General features: G+C 47.0%; 1 protein-coding gene across 1 annotated transcript in view; it reads left to right on the top strand.

The window, feature by feature from the left end:
* Window positions 1-2,500: 2,500 nt before the first annotated feature.
* The window catches only part of LOC129716475 (mucin-4-like), a 44,634-nt gene continuing 22,431 nt past the window's right edge, over window positions 2,501-24,703 (top strand). The window contains exons 1-7 of the mRNA XM_055666339.1: window positions 2,501-2,533; window positions 7,829-7,924; window positions 9,848-9,943; window positions 17,107-17,202; window positions 20,003-20,098; window positions 21,629-21,724; window positions 23,700-23,783. Coding sequence (XP_055522314.1) covers window positions 7,837-7,924; window positions 9,848-9,943; window positions 17,107-17,202; window positions 20,003-20,098; window positions 21,629-21,724; window positions 23,700-23,783 — 556 coding nt within the window. The 5' untranslated portion in view covers window positions 2,501-2,533; window positions 7,829-7,836. The remainder of the gene's footprint in view (window positions 2,534-7,828; window positions 7,925-9,847; window positions 9,944-17,106; window positions 17,203-20,002; window positions 20,099-21,628; window positions 21,725-23,699; window positions 23,784-24,703) is intronic.

Below are 24,703 nucleotides of genomic sequence, written 5' to 3'. Positions count from 1 at the left end.
TCACACACTGCAACTTGTATGGGAGGTTGGTGGGAAAAATCTGGAGAGTGCTGAGTCAGCAATTTTCCAATCCCCAGTCTGTGTCTGTGATCATCTCGGGTCACAGTCCCACACCAACTGTCTGAGCTAAACCCTCGGGATCTGACCCGCGCCCCATCACCGAGCCCATTCAATACCCCCACCCCGTTACTGACCCCACCTCACATGTAGGATGTCCCCTGCCCCAGCTCACCGACTCACTCATTGCTTCCACCCTCTGCGGACTAGACTGTTCCCTCATTCCCCACTCATCCAGGACTCAGCTGACCCGTTTCTACCCGTACCCCGGCTGTTCCCTGAGATGTGCCCTCCCCTCACAACCCACTGGGAACCAGCCGTCTCAACCCCTGACCTCCTCCGGGACCCGCGGTCCCGTAGCCTCCCCTCTGGATCCAGCTATCGATTCCCTCCCGCAGCACATCATATCCTTAATAATAATAATAATAATAATAATAATAATAATAATAATAAATTTTATTTTCGGGCGCCATTCAAATCTCAAGTCACCTTACAAAGAATAACAGAAGAGAAAAAAATATGTAGTCGGAGAAAAATAAATAATAAAGACATCATCAATACACAAATTAAAGATAGAAATCGCTCCAAAGACACAAAATCAAAAAATCAAAAAAACACAATGTGAAGAGAGAGCAGAGGCAGCTAGAGCGCGCCAGTGTCCACTCTCTCTTCCGACAGCCATCTTGGACACAGACTAACAAAGTAACTTACACACAGAAAAATCATCCCCCCCACAGTGGTTACCACTGTGGGGGAAGGCACAAAGTCCAGTCCCCAACCCCAATTCTCTCAAAAGTCAGGCCTATTAAGGCCACCGCTGTTGCCTCTACGGAGGCCCGATGTTCCTGGCCGTTCTGGCCGGGTGGTCTTGTCTCGGCGTCGGGAGAGTCCTCACAGCGGCTGGGCCACCTGGAACGGCCGCTTCCTAGCAGGTGATTGTCGGCTTCCGAAGCCGACAAGGACGCACCGGGTTGGAGCTCCCAGGCTCCCGATGTTAATGTCGGCACCCCCGCTCCGCAGACCCGCAGCCCGGAGGTGTTGATGTCGGCGGTCCAGCTCACTGGAGCTCCAGCGCATCGATCCAGCGCGGCGACCCAGGCAAGGCATCGCCCGCTCTGCTCCGTGATAGCGCTCCAGCTCTGTGCCGCCACCGAAGCCGAGGCACCGAATGAAACGGACGGCTGCTGGTTAGCAGCCGTTCCCCAAGATGGCTCCTCCTCCGATCCTTCCTCCCGCACCCCACCCCCCTCCTTGGGGCCCAGACGTCCCATCCACTCCACCCACACCTCCCCCAGAACCCAGCCATCCCCTCTCCCCACCTCCAAGCCATCTGCCCCCAGGGCTCAGCAATATCCCTCCCCCACCCCGCCACCTGGCCGTCCCCTCCCCCACCCCGTCCCCCCCCCCCCCACCCCTCCCCTCCCCCACCCCGTCCCGTCCCCCACCCCCCCCCGTCCCCTCACCCACCCCGTCCCCTCCCCCACCCCGTCCCCCCCCCCCACCCCGTCCCCTCCCCCCACCCCGTCCCCACCCCCCGTCCCCCCCACCCCGTCCCCTCCCCCCACCCCGTCCCCTCCCCCACCCCCCCCCGTCCCCTGACCCACCCCGTCCCCTCCCCCCCCCCCGTCCCCTCCCCCCCCACCCCGTCCCCTCCCCCACCCCGTCCCCCTCCCCCACCCCGTCCCCTGACCCACCCCGTCCCCTCCCCCACCCCCCACCCCCTCCCCCCCACCCCGTCCCCTCCCCCCACCCGTCCCCTCCCCCACCCCGTCCCCTCCCCCACCCCGTCCCCTGACCCACCCCGTCCCCTGACCCACCCCGTCCCCTGACCCACCCCGTCCCCTCCCCCACCCCGTCCCCTCCCCCACCCCGTCCCCTCCCCCACCCCGTCCCCCTCCCCCACCCCGTCCCCTGACCCACCCCGTCCCCTCCCCCACCCCAGTATCTGGCCATCCCCTGCCCCACCCCGTCCCCCCCCCCCCCACCCCGTCCCCCTGGGAGGGAAAAGAGGGGGAGTTTATCAGCCGGGGAAGAGAGGTGCGAAGGAGCAGTGGGGGGGAAAGTCGGGGGTTGGGAGGCTGGTTCCCGGTGGCTTGTGAGGGGAGGGCACGTCTTGGGGAACAGACGGGGTACGGGGATAAAGGGACAGAGGGAGCGGGGGAGTTTGCAATTAAATGAGGGCAGGAATGAGACGGAAGGAGTGCATTGAGTAACGGCTGGAATGATGGAATGGAGGGAGAGGGGAGCGGAGTGATACAGGAAAGGGCTGGACAATTGGGGTCACCAGGCACTGGTGTCAGCCGTGTATTTCAGTTTCCTTCCATCCCACAGTTGCTGGATTATTTCCCCACTACACCCACTGTCTGTCCACACTTTATTACAGATCCAGGATCCGTACCAACTAGGGAACCCCAGGAAACAACACCTAAACCCCAAGAGGATTTGTCCACTGCCCCACAACCAGATACAAACTCAGGTATCAATGGAGGTATTGCTGGAACAGTAGGGGGGTAGAGAAGGGGACGGTGACTTGGGAGTGTGAGGTTGGGGGTGGGAGATGGATTGAAGGGGGGGGAGGAGAGAGCACGGGTGGAGAGGCAGGAGAGAGTGTGGTGTGGGGGAGGTGGGGATGCGATGGGGGGTGGAGGGGATGTGGGATGGGGGGGGACAGTGCGGTGTGGGTGGAGAGATCGGGGCAGAGGGAGGAGAGAACGCAAGGCGGAGGAGGGGAGCATGGGGTGGGGGAGGTGAGAGGGTGGGGTGGGCACAGGATGGAGTGAGAGATAGGGGTGGAGTCAGTGTGACGTGGGGGGAGATGAGGTGTGGAGGGAGGAGAGAGTTCCCAGGAGAGAGTCGAGGAGGAACAAAAAAACATAGAAAATAGGTGCAGGAGTAGGCCATTCGGCCCTTCAAGCCTGCACCGCCATTCAATATGATCATGGCTGATTATCCAACTCAATATCCCATCCCTGCCTTCTCTCCATACCCCCTGATCCCTTTAGCCCCAAGGGCCACATCTAACTCCCTCTTAAATATAGCCAATGAATTGGCCTCAACTGCCTTCTGTGGCAGAGAATTCCACAGATTCACCACTCTCTGTGTAAAAAATGATTTTCTAGGTCCTAAAAGACTTCCCCCTTATTCTTAAACTGTGACCCCTTGTTCTGGACTTCCCCAACATCGGGAATAATCTTCCTGCATCTGGCCTGTCCAACCCCTTAAGAATTTTGTAAGTTTCTATAAGGTACCCCCTCAATCTTCTGAATTCTAGCCAGTACAAGCCAAGTCTATCCAGTCTTTCTTCATATGAAAGTCCTGCCATCCCAGGAATCAGTCTGGTGAACCTTCTCTGTACTCCCTCTATGGCAAGAATGTCTTTCCTCAGATTGGGAGACCAAAACTGTACGCAATACTCCAGGTGTGGTCTCACCAAGACCTTGTACAACTGCAGTAGAACCTCCCTGCTCCTATACTCAAATCCTTTTGCGATGAAACGAAGTGTGGCGTGGACCGTATTTGAGGAGTGTGTAATGTTCAAGGCAAGATGTGTGAGACCTGGTGTGTGTTGGTGTTAGCACCGACTGGTGACTCCCTCCAGATCAGCTCTTTAGTGCGTTTTTACTTTCTCACCCTCTGTGCCCTCCCCCCTTTCCCCAAGATCCACCACCGGGCACAACTCAGGAAACCCCCTGGAGACTGTGGTCAGGGTTCGACCGGTGACCCAGCAGGGTCTGCAAGCTGAGTTATCCAGGGGCGGAAAACCCGGGAGGGGGGGGGGGGGGTAGAGGGGACGCGTCCCTCCCCAGGTTTTTAGGGGGGGGGGAGAGCCCCCCCCCCCCCCCAAGTTTTTAAAATCCGGATTTTAAAACCCGGTGAAATCTCAGTGAGACAGTGGGGGTGGGACTGATGATCGAGGGCGCCGATTGGACGAGAGAGACATCGGTCAGCAGGCAATGGGGGCGGGACATGATGATTCAGAGCGATGATTGGAGGAGGGAGGTGGGACTGAGGATAGAGTGTGGTGATTGAAGGAGGGAGACATGGCACATAGCTGCACTTCATCAGCAGCCAGGATCGATCCCGGCCGGGTCTCCGGCGCTGTCCAGAGAGCCCCCCCACCACGGGTGGCCAGAGAGGCCGGGAGTCAGACGGGCACAGTGCCCCCAGGCCCACAGCCAGCGCAGAGAAACAGCGCTAAACCCAGCTCAACTCTGCCTGTCCCGCCAGGTGAGCCTACAGCCCTCCCTGGACTTGCGGGAAATATGGGCAACCCGGAGAAGCAGCGCTGGTGTCCCGTCGGTCCAGGCAGGGCTTGTAGGTTAACCCCGCGAGACAGGCAGAGTTGAGCTGCATTTAGCGCTCGTTTGAGCCGTGCGTGCGTGTGTGCGTGCGTGTGTGCGTGCGTGTGTGTGTGTGCGCGCCTGGCCACAAAGAAATTGTGTCCCCCGGTCCCCTCCATGTTTTGATAGCGAGTTCCGCTCTTGCAGTTATCAGTGGTGGGGAGTGTGACACGCAGAACAGGACAGCACAGGAACAGGTCATTTGTCCCCACAATCTCCGCGCATGATGCCAAGTTAAACTGGCCTCGGGATACACTTATCACTGCAGTTCCTGCGTTACCATGTGCCCAACCAAGGGATTAGAAGCAACTGGAACATAGTGGAATATAGAACATGGAACAGTCCCATGGGACCACAATGTACATGCCCAACATAATGCCAAGCTAAACCTGTGCGTAGCCAAAAGAATTTTAAAAGTCACTGCCAAGTGACAGTGCAGTGTAGGGGGAGGAGTGAGCGTGGGGGGGGGGGGGTGAAAGTTTTGATAGAGGAGAGGAGAGAGCTCCTCTGGGGGTGGAGTCAGTGTGGGACAGAGGGAGGCGAGGAGTTGGTGTGGGGGGAGGAGAGAATCCCTAAGAGAGAGTCGAGGATGAACAAGGAAGTGCGGCGTAGACTGTGTTTGAGGAGTGACACAGCACGGAAACAGACCCTTCAGCCCTACGGCCCACACCGGCCAACATGTCCCAGCTACACTAGTCATAGAGTGACACAGCACAGAAACAGGCCCTTCAGCCCAACTTGCCCACACTGGCCAACATGTCCCAGCTACACTTATCCCACCTGCCAGCATTTGGCCTTACCCCTTTAAACCTGTCCTAGCCATGTACTTGTCCAACTGTTTCTTAAATGTTAGGATAGTCCCAGCCTCAACTACCTCCTCTGGCAGCTTGATCTCCTTTAAACTTTGCTCCTGCCGTTAAAACCATTCTCTCCTATCTTTGACATTTCCATCGTGGGGCAACCATTCTGAACGGCTACTCTGTCGATGCCTCATAATTGTATTTATTTCCGTCTGGTCTACACTCATCCTCAACGACCTGGAAAAAAACAGATTTCTCCAACCTCTCCTCATAACGTACCTACTCTAATCCAGGCAGCATTCTGGTAAAGCCCGTCTGTGTCCTCTCTGTGGCCTCCTCATCCTTCCTAGAGTGGTAAAGAATACTCCAAATGTAGCCTAATCAAAGCTCCATATAATTGCATCATAACATCCTGACTCTTATACTCAACGCCCCAAGCGATGAAGGCAAGCAAACCATATGCCTGCTTTATCAATGCATCTTAGGAACATAGACAATAGGTGCAGCAGTAGAGGCCATTCGGCTCTTCGAGCCTGCACCGCCATTCAATATGATCATGGCTGATCATCCAACTCGGTATCCTTTACCTGCCTTCTCTCCATACCCTCTGATCCCTTTAGCCACAAGGGCCACATCTAACTCCCTCTTAAATATAGCCAATGAACTGGCCTCAACTACTTCTGTGGCAGAGAATTCCAGAGATTCACCACTCTCTGTGTGAAAAATGTTTTTCTCATCTCGGTCCTAAAATATTTCCCCTTTATCCTTAAACTGTGACCCCTTGTTCTGGACTTCCCCAACATCGGGAACAATCTTCCTGCATCTAGCCTGTCCAACCCCTTAAGAATTTTGTAATAATTAACATCCTGACTCTTATACTCAACGCCCCAAGCGATGAAGTCAAACAGACCATACGCCTCCTTTATCAATGCATCTTTTGTGTTGCCACCTTAATGTTGTTACTGACTTAGAACCTCTATATCTATTCCTTATGGACATTAATCATATAACCATATAACAATTACAGCACGGAAACAGGCCATCTCGGCCCTACAAGACCATGCCGAACAACTTTTTTCCCTTAGTCCCACCTGCCTGCACTCATACCATAACCCTCCATTCCCTTCTCATCCATATGCCTATCCAATTTATTTTTAAATGATACCAATGAACCTGCCTCCACCACTTCCACTGGAAGCTCATTCCACACCGCTACCACTCTCTGAGTAAAGAAGTTCCTCCTCATGTTACCCCTAAACTTCTGTCCCTTAATTCTCAACTCGTGTCCTCTTGTTTGAATCTTCCCTATTCTCAATGGAAAAAGCTTATTCACGTCAACTATGTCTATCCCTCTCATCATTTTAAAGACCTCCATCAAGTCCCCCCTTAATCTTCTGCGCTCCAAAGAATAAAGACCTAACTTGTTCAACCTTTCTCTGTAACTTAGTTGCTGAAACCCAGGCAACATACAAGTAAATCTCCTCTGTCCTCTCTCTATTTTGTTGACATCCTTCCTATAATTAGGCGACCAAAATTGTACAACATACTCCAGAATTGGCCTCACCAATGCCTTGTACAATGTTAACATTTCATCCCAACTTCTATACTCAATGCTCTGATTTATAAAGGCCAGCACACCAAAAGCTTTCTTTACCACCCTATCTACATGAGATTCCACCTTCAGGGAACTATGCACAGTTATTCCTAGATCCCTCTGTTCAACTGCATTCCTCAATTCGCTACCATTTACCATTTACGTCCTATTTTGAATTTGTCCTGCCAAGATGTAGCACCTCACACTTATCAGCATTAAACTCCATCTGCCATCTTTCAGCCCACTTCCAAATGGCCTAAATCTCTCTGTAGACTTTGAAAATCTACTTCATTATCCACAACACCACCTTTCCTAGTATCGTCTGCATACTTACTAATCCAATTTACCGCAACATCATCCAGACCATTGATGTATATGACAAACAACAGTGGACCCAACACAGAAACCCTGTTGGTCACCCTGTTCTGGGAAGGACATCACTAAACTGGAAAGAGTGCGGAGAGAATTTACAGTGGTGTTGCCAGGACTCGAGGGCCTGAGCTATAGGGAATCGATTGGGCAAGCTAGGACTTTATTGCTTGGAACGCAGGAAGTTAATGGGTGTTCTTATTGAGGTGTGTTTAATCATGATAGGAATTGATAAGTTCAATGTCATTCAGCCAGAAAACTGCAACAGAGGATGGTGGGTATATGGAATGAGCTGTTAGAGATGGTACATGAGGCAGGTACAAGAACCACATTTATACGCCACATGGCCAGGTACATAGATAGGAAATATTTAGATTGATATGGGCTAAAGAGGGGCAAATGGGAGACGTTTAGATGCGTCGAGATGGACAAGTTGGGCAGCAGGGTCTGTTTACGTGCTCTATCATCTATTGTTCTGTGGTCAGGCGTTGAAATTCACCCCAACACAGAATGGGGGGAGTCACGTGGAGTGAGACATGTTTCGGAAGGGGAGTGGGTGAAGGGCGACTGGATGATGCTCCCAGTCCGTTAGTTCCCAACCTCTTTTTCCAGCCTGATGACCTGTTGTGGTGTTGCCACACTCCCGTTTCTCTGTTTCATTATTCCAGATCACCAGATGTCCACAGGGGAACAGACCCAGAGATCATCGACTGGAGAATCCACCCAGGAATCATCTTCAGTCCCAGTGGGAGACACATCCTCAGGTACCAACTCCTCGCATAGGTTATCCCTTGTCCTCATTAACCCTGCAGCCAGCTTTTGGAGAAGGTGGTAGTTTGTTCAACAGTGGACAATAATCCCCCTTGGATTCATCGACACAAAGTGCTGGAGTAGCTCAGCGGGTCAGGCAGCAACTCTGGAAAAAAGGAATAGGTGACGTCTCAGGTTGAGGCCCTTCTTCACATTTCACCCTTGGATTGAGAATGGTTGAGGAAACCACTCTAGAAATGCTGTCTAGTCGCTGAGTTACTCCAGCACTTTGTGTCTTTCTTTGTAAAACAGCACTTATAACCATATAACAATTACAGCACGGAAACAGGCCATCTCGGCCCTACTAGTCCGTGATGAACACTGACTCTCACCTAGTCCCATCTACCTGCACTCAGACCATAACCCTCCATTTCTTTCCCGTCCATATACCTATCCAATTTATTTTTAAATGATAAAATCGAACCTGCCTCCACCACTTCCACTGGAAGCTCATTCCACACAGCTACCACTCTCTGAGTGAAGAAGTTCCCCCTTATGTTACCCCTCAACTTTTGTCCCTTAATTCTCAAATCTAGTCCTCTTATTTGAATCTTCCCTACTCTCAATGGGAAAAGCTTATACATGTCTATCCCTCTCATCATTTTAAAGACCTCTATCAAGTCCCCCCCTTAACCTTCTGCGCTGCAAAGAATAAAGACCTAACCTGTTCAACCTTTCTCTGTAACTTAGTTGCTGAAACCCAGGCAACATTCTAGTAAATCTCCTCTGCACTCTCTCTATTTTGTTGACATCTTTCCGATAATTTGGCGACCAAAATTGTACACCAGACTCCAGAATTGGTCTCACCAATGCCTTGTACAATGTTAACATTTCATCCCAACTTCTATACTCAATGCTCTGATTTATAAAGGCCAGCACACCAAAAGCTTTCTTTGCCACCCTATCTACATGAGATTCCACCTTCAGGGAACTATGCACAGTTATTACTAGATCCCTCTGCTCAACTGCATTCCTCAATTCGCTACCATTTACCATTTACGTCCTATTTTGATTTGTCCTGCCAAGATGTAGCACCTCACACTTATCAGCATTAAACTCCACCTGCCATCTTTCAGCCCACTCTTCCAAATGGCCTAAATCTCTCTGTAGACTTTGAAAATCTACTTCATTATCCACAACACCACCTTTCCTAGTATCGTCTGCATACTTACTAATCCAATTTACCGCACCATCATCCAGACCATTGATGTATATGACAAACAACAGTGGACCCAACACAGAAACCCAGTTGGTCACCCTGTTCTGGGAAGGACATCACTAAACTGGAAAGAGTGCGGAGAGAATTTACAGTGGTGTTGCCAGGACTCGAGGGCCTGAGCTATAGGGAATCGATTTGGCAAGCTAGGACTTTATTGCTTGGAACGCAGGAAGTTAATGGGTGTTCTTATTGAGATGTGTTTAATCATGATAGGAATTGATAAGTTCAATGTCTTTCAGCCAGAAAACTGCAACAGAGGATGGTGGGTATATGGAATGAGCTGCTAGAGATGGTACATGAGGCAGGTACAAGAACCACATTTATACGCCACTTGGACAGGTACATGGATAGGAATGATTTAGACTGATATGGGCTAAAGAGGGGCAAATAGGAGACGTTTAGATGCGTCGAGATGGACAAGTTGGGCAGCAGGGTGTGTTTACGTGCTCTATCATCTATGGTTCTGTGGTCAGGCGTTGAAATTCACCCCAACACAGAATGGGGGGGGAGTCACGTGGAGTGAGACATGTTTCGGAAGGAGAGTGGGTGAAGAGAGACTGGATGATGCTCCCAGTCCGTTATTTCCCAACCTCTTTTTCCAGTCTGATGACCTGTTGTGGTGTTGCCACACTCCCGTTTCTCTGTTTCATTATTCCAGATCACCAGATGTCCACAGGGAAACAGACCCAGGGATCATCGACTGGAGAATCCACCCAGGAATCGTCTTCTGTCCCAGTGGGAGACACATCCTCAGGTACCAAGTCCTTGCATACGTTATCCCTTGTCCTCATTAACCCTGCAGCCAGCTTTTGGAGAGGGTGGTAGTTTGTTCAACAGTAGAGAATAATCCCCCTTGGATCCATCGACACAAAGTGCTGGAGTAGCTCAGCGGGTCAGGCAGCATCTCTGGAAAAAAGGAATAGATGACGTTTCAGGTTGAGGCCCTTCTTCAGATTTCACCCTTGGATTGAGGATGGTTGAGGAAACCACTCTAGAAATGCTGTCTAGTCGCCAAGTTACTCCAGCACTTTGTGTGTTTCTTTGTAAAACAGCACTTATAACCATATAACAATTACAGCACGGAAACAGGCCATCTCGGCCCTACTAGTCCGTGATGAACACTGACTCTCACCTAGTCTCATCTACCTGCACTCAGACCATAACCCTCCATTCCTTTCCCGTCCATATACCTATCCAATTTATTTTTAAATGATAAACTCGAACCTGCCTCCACCACATCCACTGGAAGCTCATTCCACACAGCCACCACTCTCTGAGAAAAGAAGTTCCCCCTCTTGTTACCCCTCAACTTTTGTCCCTTAATTCTCAAGCCATGTCCTCTTGTTTGAATCTTCCCTACTCTCAATGGAAAAAGCTTATCCACGTCAACTCTGTCTATCCCTCTCATCATTTTAAAGACCTCTATCAAGTCCCCCCTTAACCTTCTGCGCTCCAAAGAATAAAGACCTAACTTGTTCAACCTTTCTCTGTAACTTAGTTGCTGAAACCCAGGCAACATTCTAGTAAATCTCCTCTGCAATCTCCTATTTTGTTGACATCCTTCCTATAATTAGGCGACCAAAATTGTACATCATACTCTGGAATTGGTCTCACCAATGCCTTGTATAATGTTAACATTTCATCCCAACTTCTATACTCAATGCTCTGATTTATAAAGGCCAGCACATGTTAGAAATTTTCCAACAAAGACTATTACAAAAACGGAGGTAGAACTTTATTGCAAGAGAGAGTCACACAGAGCCCAAGTGTCTGTGGGAGTCCTCTCTGAGCTAATGCTGAAAACCATCTCTTTTATACATTGATTTAGACAAAAAAAGCATCCAGACAAATGGTAATGAACAGACACTCAGAATTCAAAGGAAATAACATTTAGCTGTGGAAAGTTTCACCAGAGCAAGATTAGCCGTTCTGCAAGTTCTGTGATAGACTCTTAATCTCTTGACCGAGACCTGTCAATTACTTGTGCCCTAGGCAGTTTCGGTAACCAATCTTGTGCAGACACAGATAGAATACACAAGGAAATAATTACATAAATGTTTCCATCAGCACACCAAAAGCTTTCTTTACCGCCCTATCTACATGAGATTCCACATTCAGGGAACTACGCACAGTTATTCCTAGATCCCTCTGTTCAACTGCATTCCTCAATTCGCTACCATTTACCATGTACATCCTATTTTGATTTCTCTTGCCAAGATGTAGCACCTCACACTTATCAGCATTAAACTCCATCTGCCATCTTTCAGCCCACTCTTCCAAATGGCCTAAATCTCTCTGTAGACTTTGAAAATCTACTTCATTATCCACAACACCACCTTTCCTAGTATCGTCTGCATACTTACTAATCCAATTTACCGCACCATCATTCAGACCATTGATGTATATGACAAACAACAGTGGACCCAACACAGAAACCCTGTTGGTCACCCTGTTCTGGGAAGGACATCACTAAACTGGAAAGAGTGCAGAGAGAATTTACAGGGGTGTTGCCAGGACTCGAGGGCCTGAGCTATAGGGAATCGATTGCGTAAGCTAGGACTTTATTGCTTGGAACGCAGGAAGTTAATGGGTGTTCTTATTGAGATGTGTTTAATCAATTATAGGGATTGATCAGTTCAATGTCTTTCAGCCAGAAAACTGCAACTGAGGATGGTGGGTATATGGAATGAGCTGTTAGAGATGGTACATGAGATTCAAGATTCAAGATTCAAGATAGATTTAATTGTCACATGTGCCTGATGGCACAGTGAAATGAATTCCCATACAGCCATACAATAAAAATAAACAGGACATAACACACTATAGGGTTTGACATAAAACATCCCCACACAGCAGAATCAAAGTTCCCCACTGTGTGGGAAGGCACCAAATTCAGTCTTCTTCCGCCACTATTCCGTGGTCAGGGCCTCCCCATGAGGCAGGTACAAGAACCACATTTACTCCAGAATTAGCCTCACCAATGCCTTGTACAATTTTAACATTACATCCCAACTTCTATACTGAATGCTCTGATTTATAAAGGCCACCACACCAAGAGCTTTCTTTACCACCCTATCGACATGAGATTCCACCTTCAGGGAACTATGCACAGTTATTACTAGATCCCTCTGTTCAACTGCATTCCTCAATTCGCTACCATTTACCATGTACATCCTATTTTTATTTGTCCTGCCAAGATGTAGCACCTCACACTTATCAACATTAAACTCCATCTGCCATCTTTCAGCCCATTCTTCCAAATGGCCTAAATCTCTCTGTAGACTTTGAAAATCTACTTCATTATCCACAACACCACCTATCTTAGTATCATCTGCAAACTTACTAATCCAATTTACCACACCATCATCCCGATCATTGATGTACATGACAAACAACAGTGGACCCAACACAGATCCCTGAGGCACCCCACTAGTAACCGGCCTCCAACCTGACACAGCCATCCACCATTACGCTCTGTCATCTCCCATTCAGCCACTGTTGAATCCATCTTGCTACTCCACCATTAATACCCAACAATTGAACCTTCTTAACCAACCTTCCATGAGGAACCTTGTCAAAGGCGTTACTGAAGTCCAAATAGACAACATCCACTGCTTTACCCTCATCAATTTCCCGAGTAACCTCTTCAAAAAATTCAAGGAGATTAGTCAAACATGACCTTCCAGGCACAAATCCATGTTAACTGTTCCGAATCAGACCCGCTTTATCCAGATGCTTATATATATTATCTCTAAGTATCCTTTCCATTAATTTGGCCACCACTGACATCAAATTGACAGGTCTGTAATTGCTAGGTTTACTCTTAGAACCCTTTTTAAACAATGGAACAACATGCGCTGTACGCCAATCCTCCGGAACTATTCCCGTTTCTAATGACATTTGAATTATTTCTGTCATAGCCCCTGCTGTGTCTACATTAACCTCCCTCAATGTCCTAGGGAATATCCTGTCAGGACCTGGAGACTTATCCACTTTTATATTTTTCAATAGTATCAGTACTTCCTCTTCTTTGAATCTCATCATTTCCATAGCTACTCTACTTGTTTCCCTTACCTCACATAATTCAATATCCTTTTCCTTGGTGAATACCGAAGAAAAGAAATTGTGCAATATTCCCCCATTTCTTTTGGCTCTGCAGATAGCTGTCCACTCTGACTATCTAATGGACCAATTTTATCCCTCGTTATCCTTTTGCTATTAATATAGCTGCAGAAACCCTCATTTTCCCCATGCTGCCGATAATTATTATAGATCTCAATTTCAGATTTCAATTCGGGAACAAGAACCAGAGGACATACATTTAAGATGACAGGGGAAAGGTTTAATAAGAACAAGAGGGGCAACCATTTCATTCAGTGCGGTGGAAGTATGGAACGAGCTGTCAGAGAAGATAGTTGAGGGAGATACAATAACAACATTTAAAATACCCTCGGACAGGTGCATGGATAATAAACCTTTAGCAGAATATGGGCAATATGTGGACAAATGGGACTAACAGATAGGTCGGCATGAACGAGGTGGGCCGACGGACCTGTTCTGTGCTCTATGGTCAGTTGCTGAAATTCGCCCTGACTCAAAAGGGGGGAGGGGGAGAGCGTGGAGTGATGGACATTTCTGAAGGAGAGTGGGAGATGGGAGATCAGATGATTGCCGTACACATCACAAAGTCTGATGACCTGTTGTGGTGTTGCCACACTTCCGTCTCCCTGTTACTTTATTGCAGTTCCCCAGATGTCCACAAGGGGACAGACCCAGGGATCATCGACTGGAGATTCCACCCAGGAACCATCTTCAGTTCCAGTGGGAGACACATCTTCAGGTACCAAGCCTCCTCACACGTTATCACCTGTCCCTGCAGCCAGCATTTGGACAGGACGGTAGTTTGTTCCGCAGTGGACAACAATCCCCCTTGGATTGAGGTTGGTTGAGGGAACCACTCCAGAAATGTTGCCTCACCCGCTGAGTTACTCCAGCACTTTGTGTCTTTTTTTGTAAACCAGCATCTGCAGAATTAAAAAAATAGAGTGAAAATTTTTTTTTAAATTGGGGGGAAATTTTATTTAATTTATTCTACACCAGGACAGCGGGTGCCTTGCCTTTGGGCTGCTTGGCCCTCTTGCTGCCGTACAGCCACTGGATGACCGTGGCATTGCCCTCGTTGACCGAGAGAGCAGAGGCTTGTTCTTCCACTGGAGCAGCTCGTTGCCGCTATCGCTGCTGCTATGCTCGGACGAGTCTGGGCAGCATGCTTAGATTAATGTCCATTTGTGCTTTCTGCACATATTTCTGTAGCTAATCTATATCCTGCTGTATACTTTAACATCCTTCCTCACCTCCACCAATTTTGTTTTGGGAAGTCAAACTAGGGAGAGGGCTTCACAGTGACTGGTAGGGGCTTGGAAAGTGTTATAGACAAGTGTGATCTAGGGGTGCAGGTACATAGGACTCTGAAAGTGGTGTCACAGCTAGATAGGGTGGTCAACAGGGCTTTTAGTACAGTGACCTTCATCAGTCAAGTTATTGAATATAAACATGTTGCAGTTGTACAAGATGTTGGTGAGGCCACACTTGGAGCATCATATCCAGTTTTGGTCACCCTGTTCTAGGAAGGACATCACTAAACTGGAAAGAGTGCGGAGAGAATTTACAGGGGTGTTGCCAGGACTCGAGGGCCTGAGCTATAGGGAATCGATTGGGCAAGCTAGGACTTTATTGCTTGGAACGCAGGAAGTTAATGGGTGTTCTTATTGAGATGTGTTTAATCATGATAGGAATTGATAAGTTCAATGTCTTTCAGCCAGAAAATTGCAACAGAGGATGGTGGGTATATGGAATGAGCTGTTAGCGATGGTACATGATGCAGGTACAAGAACCACATTTATACGCCACTTGGACAGGTACATGGATAGGAGTGAGACATGTTTCGGAAGGAGAGTGGATGAAGGGAGACTGGATGATGCCTCCAAAGAATAAAGACCTAACCTGTTCAACCTTTCTCTGTAACTTAGTTGCTGAAACCCAGGCAACATTCTAGTAAATCTCCTCTGCACTCTCTCTATTTTGTTGACATCTTTCCAATAATTTGGCGACCAAAATTGTACACCAGACTCCAGAATTGGTCTCACCAATGCCTTTTACAATGTTAACATTTCATCCCAACTTCTATACTCAATGCTCTGATTTATAAAGGCCAGCACACCAAAAGCTTTCTTTACCACGTCAACTCTGTCTATCCCTCTCATCATTTTAAAGACCTCTATCAAGTCCCCCCTTAACCTTCTGCGCTCCAAAGAATAAAGACCTAACTTGTTCAACCTTTCTCTGTAACTTAGTTGCTGAAACCCAGGCAACATTCTAGTAAATCTCCTCTGCAATCTCCTATTTTGTTGACATCCTTCCTATAATTAGGCGACCAAAATTGTACATCATACTCTGGAATTGGTCTCACCAATGCCTTGTATAATGTTAACATTTCATCCCAACTTCCATACTCAATGCTCTGATTTATAAAGGCCAGCACATGTTAGAAATTTTCCAACAAAGACTATTACAAAAACGGAGGTAGAACTTTATTGCAAGAGAGAGTCACACAGAGCCCAAGTGTCTGTGGGAGTCCTCTCTGAGCTAATGCTGAAAACCATCTCTTTTATACATTGATTTAGACAAAAAAAAAGCATCCAGACAAATGGTAATGAACAGACACTCAGAATTCAAAGGAAATAACATTTAGCTGTGGAAAGTTTCACCAGAGCAAGATTAGCCGTTCTGCAAGTTCTGTGATAGACTCTTAATCTCTTGACCGAGACCTGTCAATTACTTGTGCCCTAGGCAGTTTCGGTAACCAATCTTGTGCAGACACAGATAGAATACACAAGGAAATAATTACATAAATGTTTCCATCAGCACACCAAAAGCTTTCTTTACCGCCCTATCTACATGAGATTCCACATTCAGGGAACTACGCACAGTTATTCCTAGATCCCTCTGTTCAACTGCATTCCTCAATTCGCTACCATTTACGTCCTATTTTGATTTGTCCTGCCATGATGTAGCACCTCACACTTATCAGCATTAAACTCCATCTGCCATCTTTCAGCCCACTCTTCCAAATGGCCTAAATCTCTCTGTAGACTTTGAAAATCTACTTCATTATCCACAACACCACCTTTCCTAATATCGTCCGCATACTTACTAATCCAATTTACCGCAACATCATCCAGACCATTGATGTATATGACAAACAACAGTGGACCCAACACAGAAACCCTGTTGGTCACCCTGTTCTGGGAAGGACATCACTAAACTGGAAAGAGTGCGGAGAGAATTTACAGGGGTGTTGCTAGGACTCGAGGGCCTGAGCTACGGGGAATCGATTGGGCAAGCTAGGTCTTTATTGCTTGGAACGCAGGAAGTTAATGGGTGTTCTTATTGAGATGTGTTTAATCATGATAGGAATTGATAAGTTCAATGTCTTTCAGCCAGAAAACTGCGACAGAGGATGATAGGTATATGGAATGAGCTGTTAGAGATGGTACATGAGGCAGGTACAAGAACCACATTTATACGCCACATGGACAGGTACATGGATAGGAAAGATTTAGACTGATATGGGCTAAAGAGGGGCAAATGGGATACGTTTAGATGCGTCGAGATGGACAAGTTGGGCAGCAGGGTCTGTTTACGTGCTCTATCATCTATTGTTCTGTGGTCAGACGTTGAAATTCACCCCAACACAGAATGGGGGGGAGTCACGTGGAGTGAGACATGTTTCGGAAGGAGAGTGGATGAAGGGAGACTGGATGATGCTTCCAGTCCGTTATTCCCCAACCTCTTTTTCCAGTCTGATGACCTGTTGTGGTGTTGCCACACTCCCGTTTCTCTGTTTCATTATTCCAGATCACCAGATGTCCACAGGGAAACAGACCCAGGGATCATCGACTGGAGAATCCACCCAGGAATCGTCTTCTGTCCCAGTGGGTGACACATCCTCAGGTACCAAGACCTCCCATACGTTATCCCTTGTCCTCATTAACCCTGCAGCCAGCTTTTGGAGAGGGTGGTAGTTTGTTCAACAGTGGACAATAATCTCCCTTGGATTCAACGACACAAAATACTGGAGTAGCTCAGAGGGTCAGGCAGCATCTCTGGAAAAAAGGAATAGATGACGTTTCAGGTTGAGGCCCTTCTTCAGATTTCACCCTTGGATTGATGATGGTTGAGGAAACCGCTCTAGAAATGCTGTCTAGTCGCTGAGTTACTCCAGCACTTTGTGTCTTTCTTTGTAAAACAGCAGATAACCATATAACAATTACAGCACGGAAACAGGCCATCTCAGCCCTACCAGTCCGTGATGAACACTGACTCGCACCTAGTCCCGTCTACCTGCACTCAGACCATAACCCCCCATACCTTTCCCGTCCATATACCTATCCAATTTATTTTTAAATAATAAAATCGAATCTGCCTCCACCACGTCCACTGGAAGCTCATTCCACACAGCTACCACTCTCTGAGTAAAGAAGTTCCCCCTCATGTTACCCCTCAACTTTTGTCCCTTAATTCTCAAGTCATGTCCTCTTGTTTGAATCTTCCCTACTCTCAATGGGAAAAGCTTATCCACGTGAACTCTGTCTATCCCTCTCATGATTTTAAAAACTTCCATCAAGTCCCCCCCCTTAACCTTCAGCGCTCCAAAGAATAAAGACTTAACCTGTTCAACCTTTCTCTGTAACCTAGTTGCTGAAACCCAGGCAACATTCTAGTAAATCTCCTCTGCACTCTCTCTATTTTGTTGACATCCTTCCAATAATTTGGCGACCAAAATTGTACACCAGACTCCAGAATTAGCCTTATAAAATTTTAACATTACATCCCAACTTCTATACTCAATGCTCTGATTTATAAAGACCAGCGCACCAAAAGCTTTCTTTACCACCCTATCTACATGAGATTCCACCTTCAGGGAACTATGCACAGTTATTACTAGATCCCTCTGTTCAACTGCATTCCTCAATTCGCTACCATTTACCATGTACATCCTATTTTGATTTGTCCTGCCAAGATGTAGCACCTCACACTTATCAACATTAAACTCCATCTGCCATCTTTCAGCCCACTCTTCCAAATGGCCTAAATCTCTCTGTAGATTTTGAAAATCGACTTCATTATCCACAACACCACCTATCTTAGTATCGTCTGCATACTTACTAATCCAATTTGCTACACCATCATCCCGATCATTGATGTACATGACAAACAACAGTGGACCCAACACAGATCCCTGAGGCACCCCACTAGTAACCGGCCTCCAACCTGACAAACAGCCAGCCACCATTACTCTCTGCCATCTCCCATTCAGCCACTGTTGAATCCATCATGCTACTCCACCATTAATACCCAACAATTGAACCTTCTTAACCAACCTTCCATGAGGAACCTTGTCAAAGGCCTTACTGAAGTCCAAATAGACAACATCCACTGCTTTACCCTCATCAATTTCCCGAGTAACCTCTTCAAAAAATTCAAGGAGATTAGTCAAACATGACCTTCCAGGCACAAATCCATGTTAACTGTTCCGAATCAGACCCTGTTTATCCAGATGCTTATATATATTATCTCTAAGTATCCTTTCCATTAATTTGGCCACCACTGACATCAAATTAACAGGTCTATAATTGCTAGGTTTACTCTTAGAACCCTTTTTAAACAATGGAACAACATGCGCTGTACGCCAATCCTCCGGAACTATTCCCGTTTCTAATGACATTTGAAATATTTCTGTCATAGCCCCTGCTGTTTCTACATTAACCTCCCTCAATGTCCTCGGGAATATCCTGTCAGGACCTGGAGACTTATCCACTTTTATATTTTTCAAAAGTGTCAGTACTTCCTTTGAATCTCATCATTTCCCTAGCTACTCTACTTGTTTCCCTTACCTCACATAATTCAATATCCTTTTCCTTGGTGAATACCGAAGAAAAGAAATTGTTCAATATTCCCCCATTTCTTTTGGCTCTGCAGATAGCTGTCCACTCTGACTCTCTAATGGACCATTTTTATCCCTCATTATCCTTTTGCTATTAATATAGCTGCAGAAACCCTCATTTTCCCCATGCTGCCGATAATTATTATAGATCTCTCTCTTCCAAACCAAGTATCCAATTTCCCTTGAAAACCCTGCATCCAGCTTTTTGAGTGGGCAGTAGTTTGTTCCACAGTGGACAATAATCCCCCTTGGATTCATAGACACAAAGTGCTGGAGTAGCTCAGCGGGTCAGGCAGCATCTCTGGAAAAAAGGAATAGGTGATGTCTCAGTTTGAGGGCCTTCTTCAGATTTCAATTGGGGAACAAGAACCAGAGGACATACATTTAAGATGACAGGGGAAAGGTTTAATAAGAACAAGAGGGGCAACCATTTCATTCAGTGCAGTGGAAGTATGGAACGAGCTGCCAGAGAAGATAATTGAGGGAGATACAATAACAACATTTAAAATACCCTCGGACAGGTGCATGGATAATAAATCTTTAGCAGAATATGGGCAATATGTGGACAAATGGGACTAACAGATAGGTCGGCATGAACGAGGTGGGCCGACGGACCTGTTCTGTGCTCTATGGTCAGTTGCTGAAATTCGCCCTGACTCAAAAGGGGGGAGGGGGAGAGCGTGGAGTGATGGACATTTCTGACGGAGAGTGGGAGATGGGAGATCAGATGATTGCCGCACACATCTCAAAGTCTGATGACCTGTTGTGGTGTTGCCACACTTCCGTCTCCCTGTTACTTTATTGCAGTTCCCCAGATGTCCACAAGGGGACAGACCCAGGAATCATCGACTGGAGATTCCACCCAGGAACCATCTTCAGTTCCAGTGGGAGACACATCTTCAGGTACCAAGCCTCCTCACACGTTATCACCTGTCCCTGCAGCCAGCATTTGGACAGGACGGTACTTTGTTCCGCAGTGGACAACAATCCCCCTTGGATTGAGGTTGGTTGAGGGAATCACTCCAGAAATGTTGCCTCACCCACTGAGTTACTCCAGCACTTTGTGTCTTTTTTTGTAAAACAGCATCTGCAGAGTAAAAAAAAATAGTGACATTTTTTAATTTTTTAAAAAATTTGGGGCGAAATATTTTTTGATTGATTCTACACCAGGACAGCGGGTGCATTGTCTTTGGGCTGCTTGGCCCTCTTGCTGCCATACAGCCACTGGATGACCGTGGCATTGCCCTCGATGACCGATAGAGCAGAGACTTGTTCTTCCCCTGGAGCTATGCTGGGACGAGTCTGGGCAGCTCAGCCTGTGAAACTTTCGAAGGTGGCATCAGCGGCAAACTTCTCCCTGGCCAGGTTATCAATCACCTCAGGCTCGAGTCCGCTGCGCTGGAAGAAACTGTCCAAGCCCGAACAGGCTCGGGAGAAGTGGCAGCTGAGGTGCAGAACCTCACACATGCTTAGATTAAAGTCCATTTGTGCTTTCTGCACATATTTCTGTAGCTAATCTATATCCTGCTGTATATTTTAACATCCTTCCTCAACTCCAACAATTTTGTTTTGGGAAGTCAACGAGGGAGGGGGCTTCACAGTGACTGGCAGGGGCTTGGAAAGTGTTATAGACCAGTGTGATCTAGGGGTGCAGGTACATAGGACTCTGAAAGTGGTGTCACAGCTAGATAGGGTGGTCAACAGGGCTTTTAGTACAGTGACCTTCATCAGTCAAGTTATTGAGTATAAACATGTTGCTGTTGTACAAGATGTTGGTGAGGCCACACTTGGAGCATCATATCCAGTTTTGGTCACCCTGTTCTAGGAAGGACATCACTAAACTGGAAAGAGTGCGGAGAGAATTTACAGGGGTGTTGCCAGCACTCGAGGGCCTGAGCTATAGGGAATCGATTGGGCAAGCTAGGACTTTATTGCTTGGAACGCAGGAAGTTAATGGGTGATATTATTGAGATGTGTTCAATCATGATAGGAATTGATAAGTTCAATGTCTTTCAGCCAGAAAACTGCAACAGAGGATGGTGGGTATATGGAATGAGCTGTTAGCGATGGTACATGAGGCAGGTACAAGAACCACATTTATACGCCACTTGGACAGGTACATGGATAGGAAAGATTTAGACTGATATGGGCTAAAGAGGGGCAAATGGGAGACGTTTAGATGCGTCGAGATGGACAAGTTGGGCAGCAGAGTCTGTTTACGTGCTCTATCATCTATGGTTCTGTGGTCAGGCGTTGAAATTCATCCCAACACAGAATGGGGGGAGTCACGTGGAGTGAGACATGTTTCGGAAGGAGAGTGGATGAAGGGAGACTGGATGATGCTTCCAGTCCGTTATTTCCCAACCTCTTTTTCCAGTCTGATGACCTGTTGTGGTGTTGCCACACTCCCGTTTCTCTGTTTCATTATTCCAGATCACCAGATGTCCACAGGGGAACAGACCCAGGGATCATCGACTGGAGAATCCACCCAGGAATCATCTTCTGTCCCAGTGGGAGACACATCCTCAGGTACCAAGTCCTCCCATACGTTATCCCTTGTCCTCATTAACCCTGCAGCCAGCTTTTGGAGAGGGCGGTAGTTTGTTTAACAGTGGACAATAATCCCCCTTGGGTTCATCGACACAAAGTGCTGGAGTAGCTCAGCGGGTCAGGCAGCAACTCTGGAAAAAAGGAATAGGTGACGTCTCAGGTTGAGGCCCTTCTTCAGATTTCACCCTTGGATTGAGGATGGTTGAGGAAACCACTCTAGAAATGCTGTCTAGTCGCTGAGTTACTCCAGCACTTTGTGTCTTTCTTTGTAAAACAACACTTATAACCATATAACAATTACAGCACGGAAACAGGCCATCTCGGCCCTACTAGTCCGTGATGAACACTGACTCACACCTAGTCCCATCTACCTGCACTCAGACCATAACCTTCCATTCCTTTCCCGTCCATATACCTATCCAATTTATTTTTAAATGATAAAATCGAACCTGCCTCCACCACTTCCACTGGAAGCTCATTCCACACAGCTACCACTCTCTGAGTGAAGAAGTTCCCCCTTATGTTACCCCTCAACTTTTGTCCCTTAATTCTCAAATCATGTCCTCTAGTTTGAATCTTCCCTACTCTCAATGGGAAAAGCTTATACATGTCTATCCCTCTCATCATTTTAAAGACCTCTATCAAGTCCCCCCCTTAACCTTCAGCGCTCCAAAGAATAAAGACCTAACCTGTTCAACCTTTCTCTGTAACTTAGTTGCTGAAACCCAGGCAACATTCTAGTAAATCTCCTCTGCACTCTCTCTATTTTGTTGACATCTTTCCGATAATTTGGCGACCAAAATTGTACACCAGACTCCAGAATTGGTCTCACCAATGCCTTGTACAATGTTAACATTTCATCCCAACTTCTATACTCAATGCTCTGATTTATAAAGGCCAGCACACCAAAAGCTTTCTTTGCCACCCTATCTACATGAGATTCCACCTTCAGGGAACTATGCACAGTTATTACTAGATCCCTCTGTTCAACAGCATTCCTCAATTCGCTACCATTTACCATTTACGTCCTATTTTGATTTGTCCTGCCAAGATGCAGCACCTCACACTTATCAGCATTAAACTCCATCTGCCATCTTTCAGCCCACTCTTCCAAATGGCCTAAATCTCTCTGTAGACTTTGAAAATCTACTTCAATATCCACAACACCACCTTTCCTAGTATCGTCTGCATACTTACTAATCCAATTTACCGCACCATCATCCAGACCATTGATGTATATGACAAACAACAGTGGACCCAACACAGAAACCCTGTTGGTCACCCTGTTCTGGGAAGGACATCACTAAACTGGAAAGAGTGCGGAGAGAATTTCCAGTGGTGTTGCCAGGACTCGAGGGCCTGAGCTATAGGGAATCGATTGGGCAAGCTAGGACTTTATTGCTTGGAACGCAGGAAGGTTAATGGGTGTTCTTATTGAGATGTGTTTAATCATGATAGGAATTGATAAGTTCAATGTCTTTCAGCCAGAAAACTGCAACAGAGGATAGTGGGTATATGGAATGAGCTGTTAGAGATGGTACATGAGGCAGGTACAAGAAACATATTTATACGCCACTTGGACAGGTACATGGATAGGAATAATTTAGACTGATATGGGCTAAAGAGGGGCAAATGGGAGACGTTTATATGCGTTGAGATGGACAAGTTGGGCAGCAGGCTCTATGGTCTATGGTTCTGTGGTCAGGCGTTGAAATTCACAACCCAGAATGGGGGGGAGACACGTGGAGTTTGGACCTCCAGGGGTCCAAATGACAATTAAATTGACTCTTGACTCTTGACTCTCTTGACTCTTGAGTGAGACATGTTTCGGAAGGAGAGTGGGTGAAGAGAGACTAGATGATGCTTCCAGTCCGTTATTTCCCAACCTCTTTTTCCAGTCTGATGACCTGTTGTGGTATTGCCACACTCCCGTTTCTCTGTTTCATTATTCCAGATCACCAGATGTCCACAGGGAAACAGACCCATGGATCATCGACTGAGGAATCGTCTTCAGTCCCAGTGGGAGACACATCCTCAGGTACCAAGTCCTCACATACATTATCCCTTGTCCTCATTAACCCTGCAGCTAGCTTTTGGAGAAGATTGTAGTTTGTTTAACAGTAGACAATAATCCCCATTGGATTCATCGGCACAAAGTGCTGGAGTAGCTCAGCGGGTCAGGCAGCATGTCTGGAAAAGAAGGAATAGGTGACGTCTCAGGTTGAGGCCCTTCTTCAGATTTCACCCTTGGATTGAGGATGGTTGTGGAAACCACTCTAGAAATGCTGTCTAGTCGCTGAGTTACTCCAGCACTTTGTGTCTTTCTTTGTAAAACAGCACTTATAACCATATAACAATTACAGCACGGAAACAGGCCATCTCGGCCCTACTAGTCCGTGATGAACACTGACTCTCCCCTAGTCCCATCTACCTGCACTCAGACCATAACCCTCCATTCCTTTCCCGTCCATATACCTATCCAATTTATTTTTAAATGATAAAATCAAACCTGCCTCCACCACTTCCACTGGAAGCTCATTCCACACAGCTACCACTCTCTGAGTGAAGAAGTTCCCCCTCATGTTACCCCTCAACTTTTGTCCCTTAATTCTCAAATCATGTCCTCTTGCTTGAATCTTCCCTACTCTCAGTGGGAAAAGCTTATCCACGTCAACTCTGTCTATCCCTCTCATGATTTTAAAGACCTCCATCAAGTCCCCCCTTAACCTTCTGCGCTCCAAAGAATAAAGACCTAACTTGTTCAACCTTTCTCTGTAGCTCAGTTGCTGAAACCCAGGCAACATTCTAGTAAATCTCCTCTGCACTCTCTCTATTTTGTTGACACCCTTCCTATAATTAGGCGACCAAAATTGTACACCATACTCCAGAATTAGCCTCGCCAATGCCTTGTACAATTTTAACATTACATCCCAACTTCTATACTCAATGCTCTGATTT

Source organism: Leucoraja erinacea, unplaced genomic scaffold (assembly GCF_028641065.1).
Source record: "Leucoraja erinacea ecotype New England unplaced genomic scaffold, Leri_hhj_1 Leri_242S, whole genome shotgun sequence".
Classification (NCBI taxonomy): domain Eukaryota; kingdom Metazoa; phylum Chordata; class Chondrichthyes; order Rajiformes; family Rajidae; genus Leucoraja; species Leucoraja erinaceus.
This window is presented reverse-complemented; position numbering and strand designations above follow the sequence as displayed.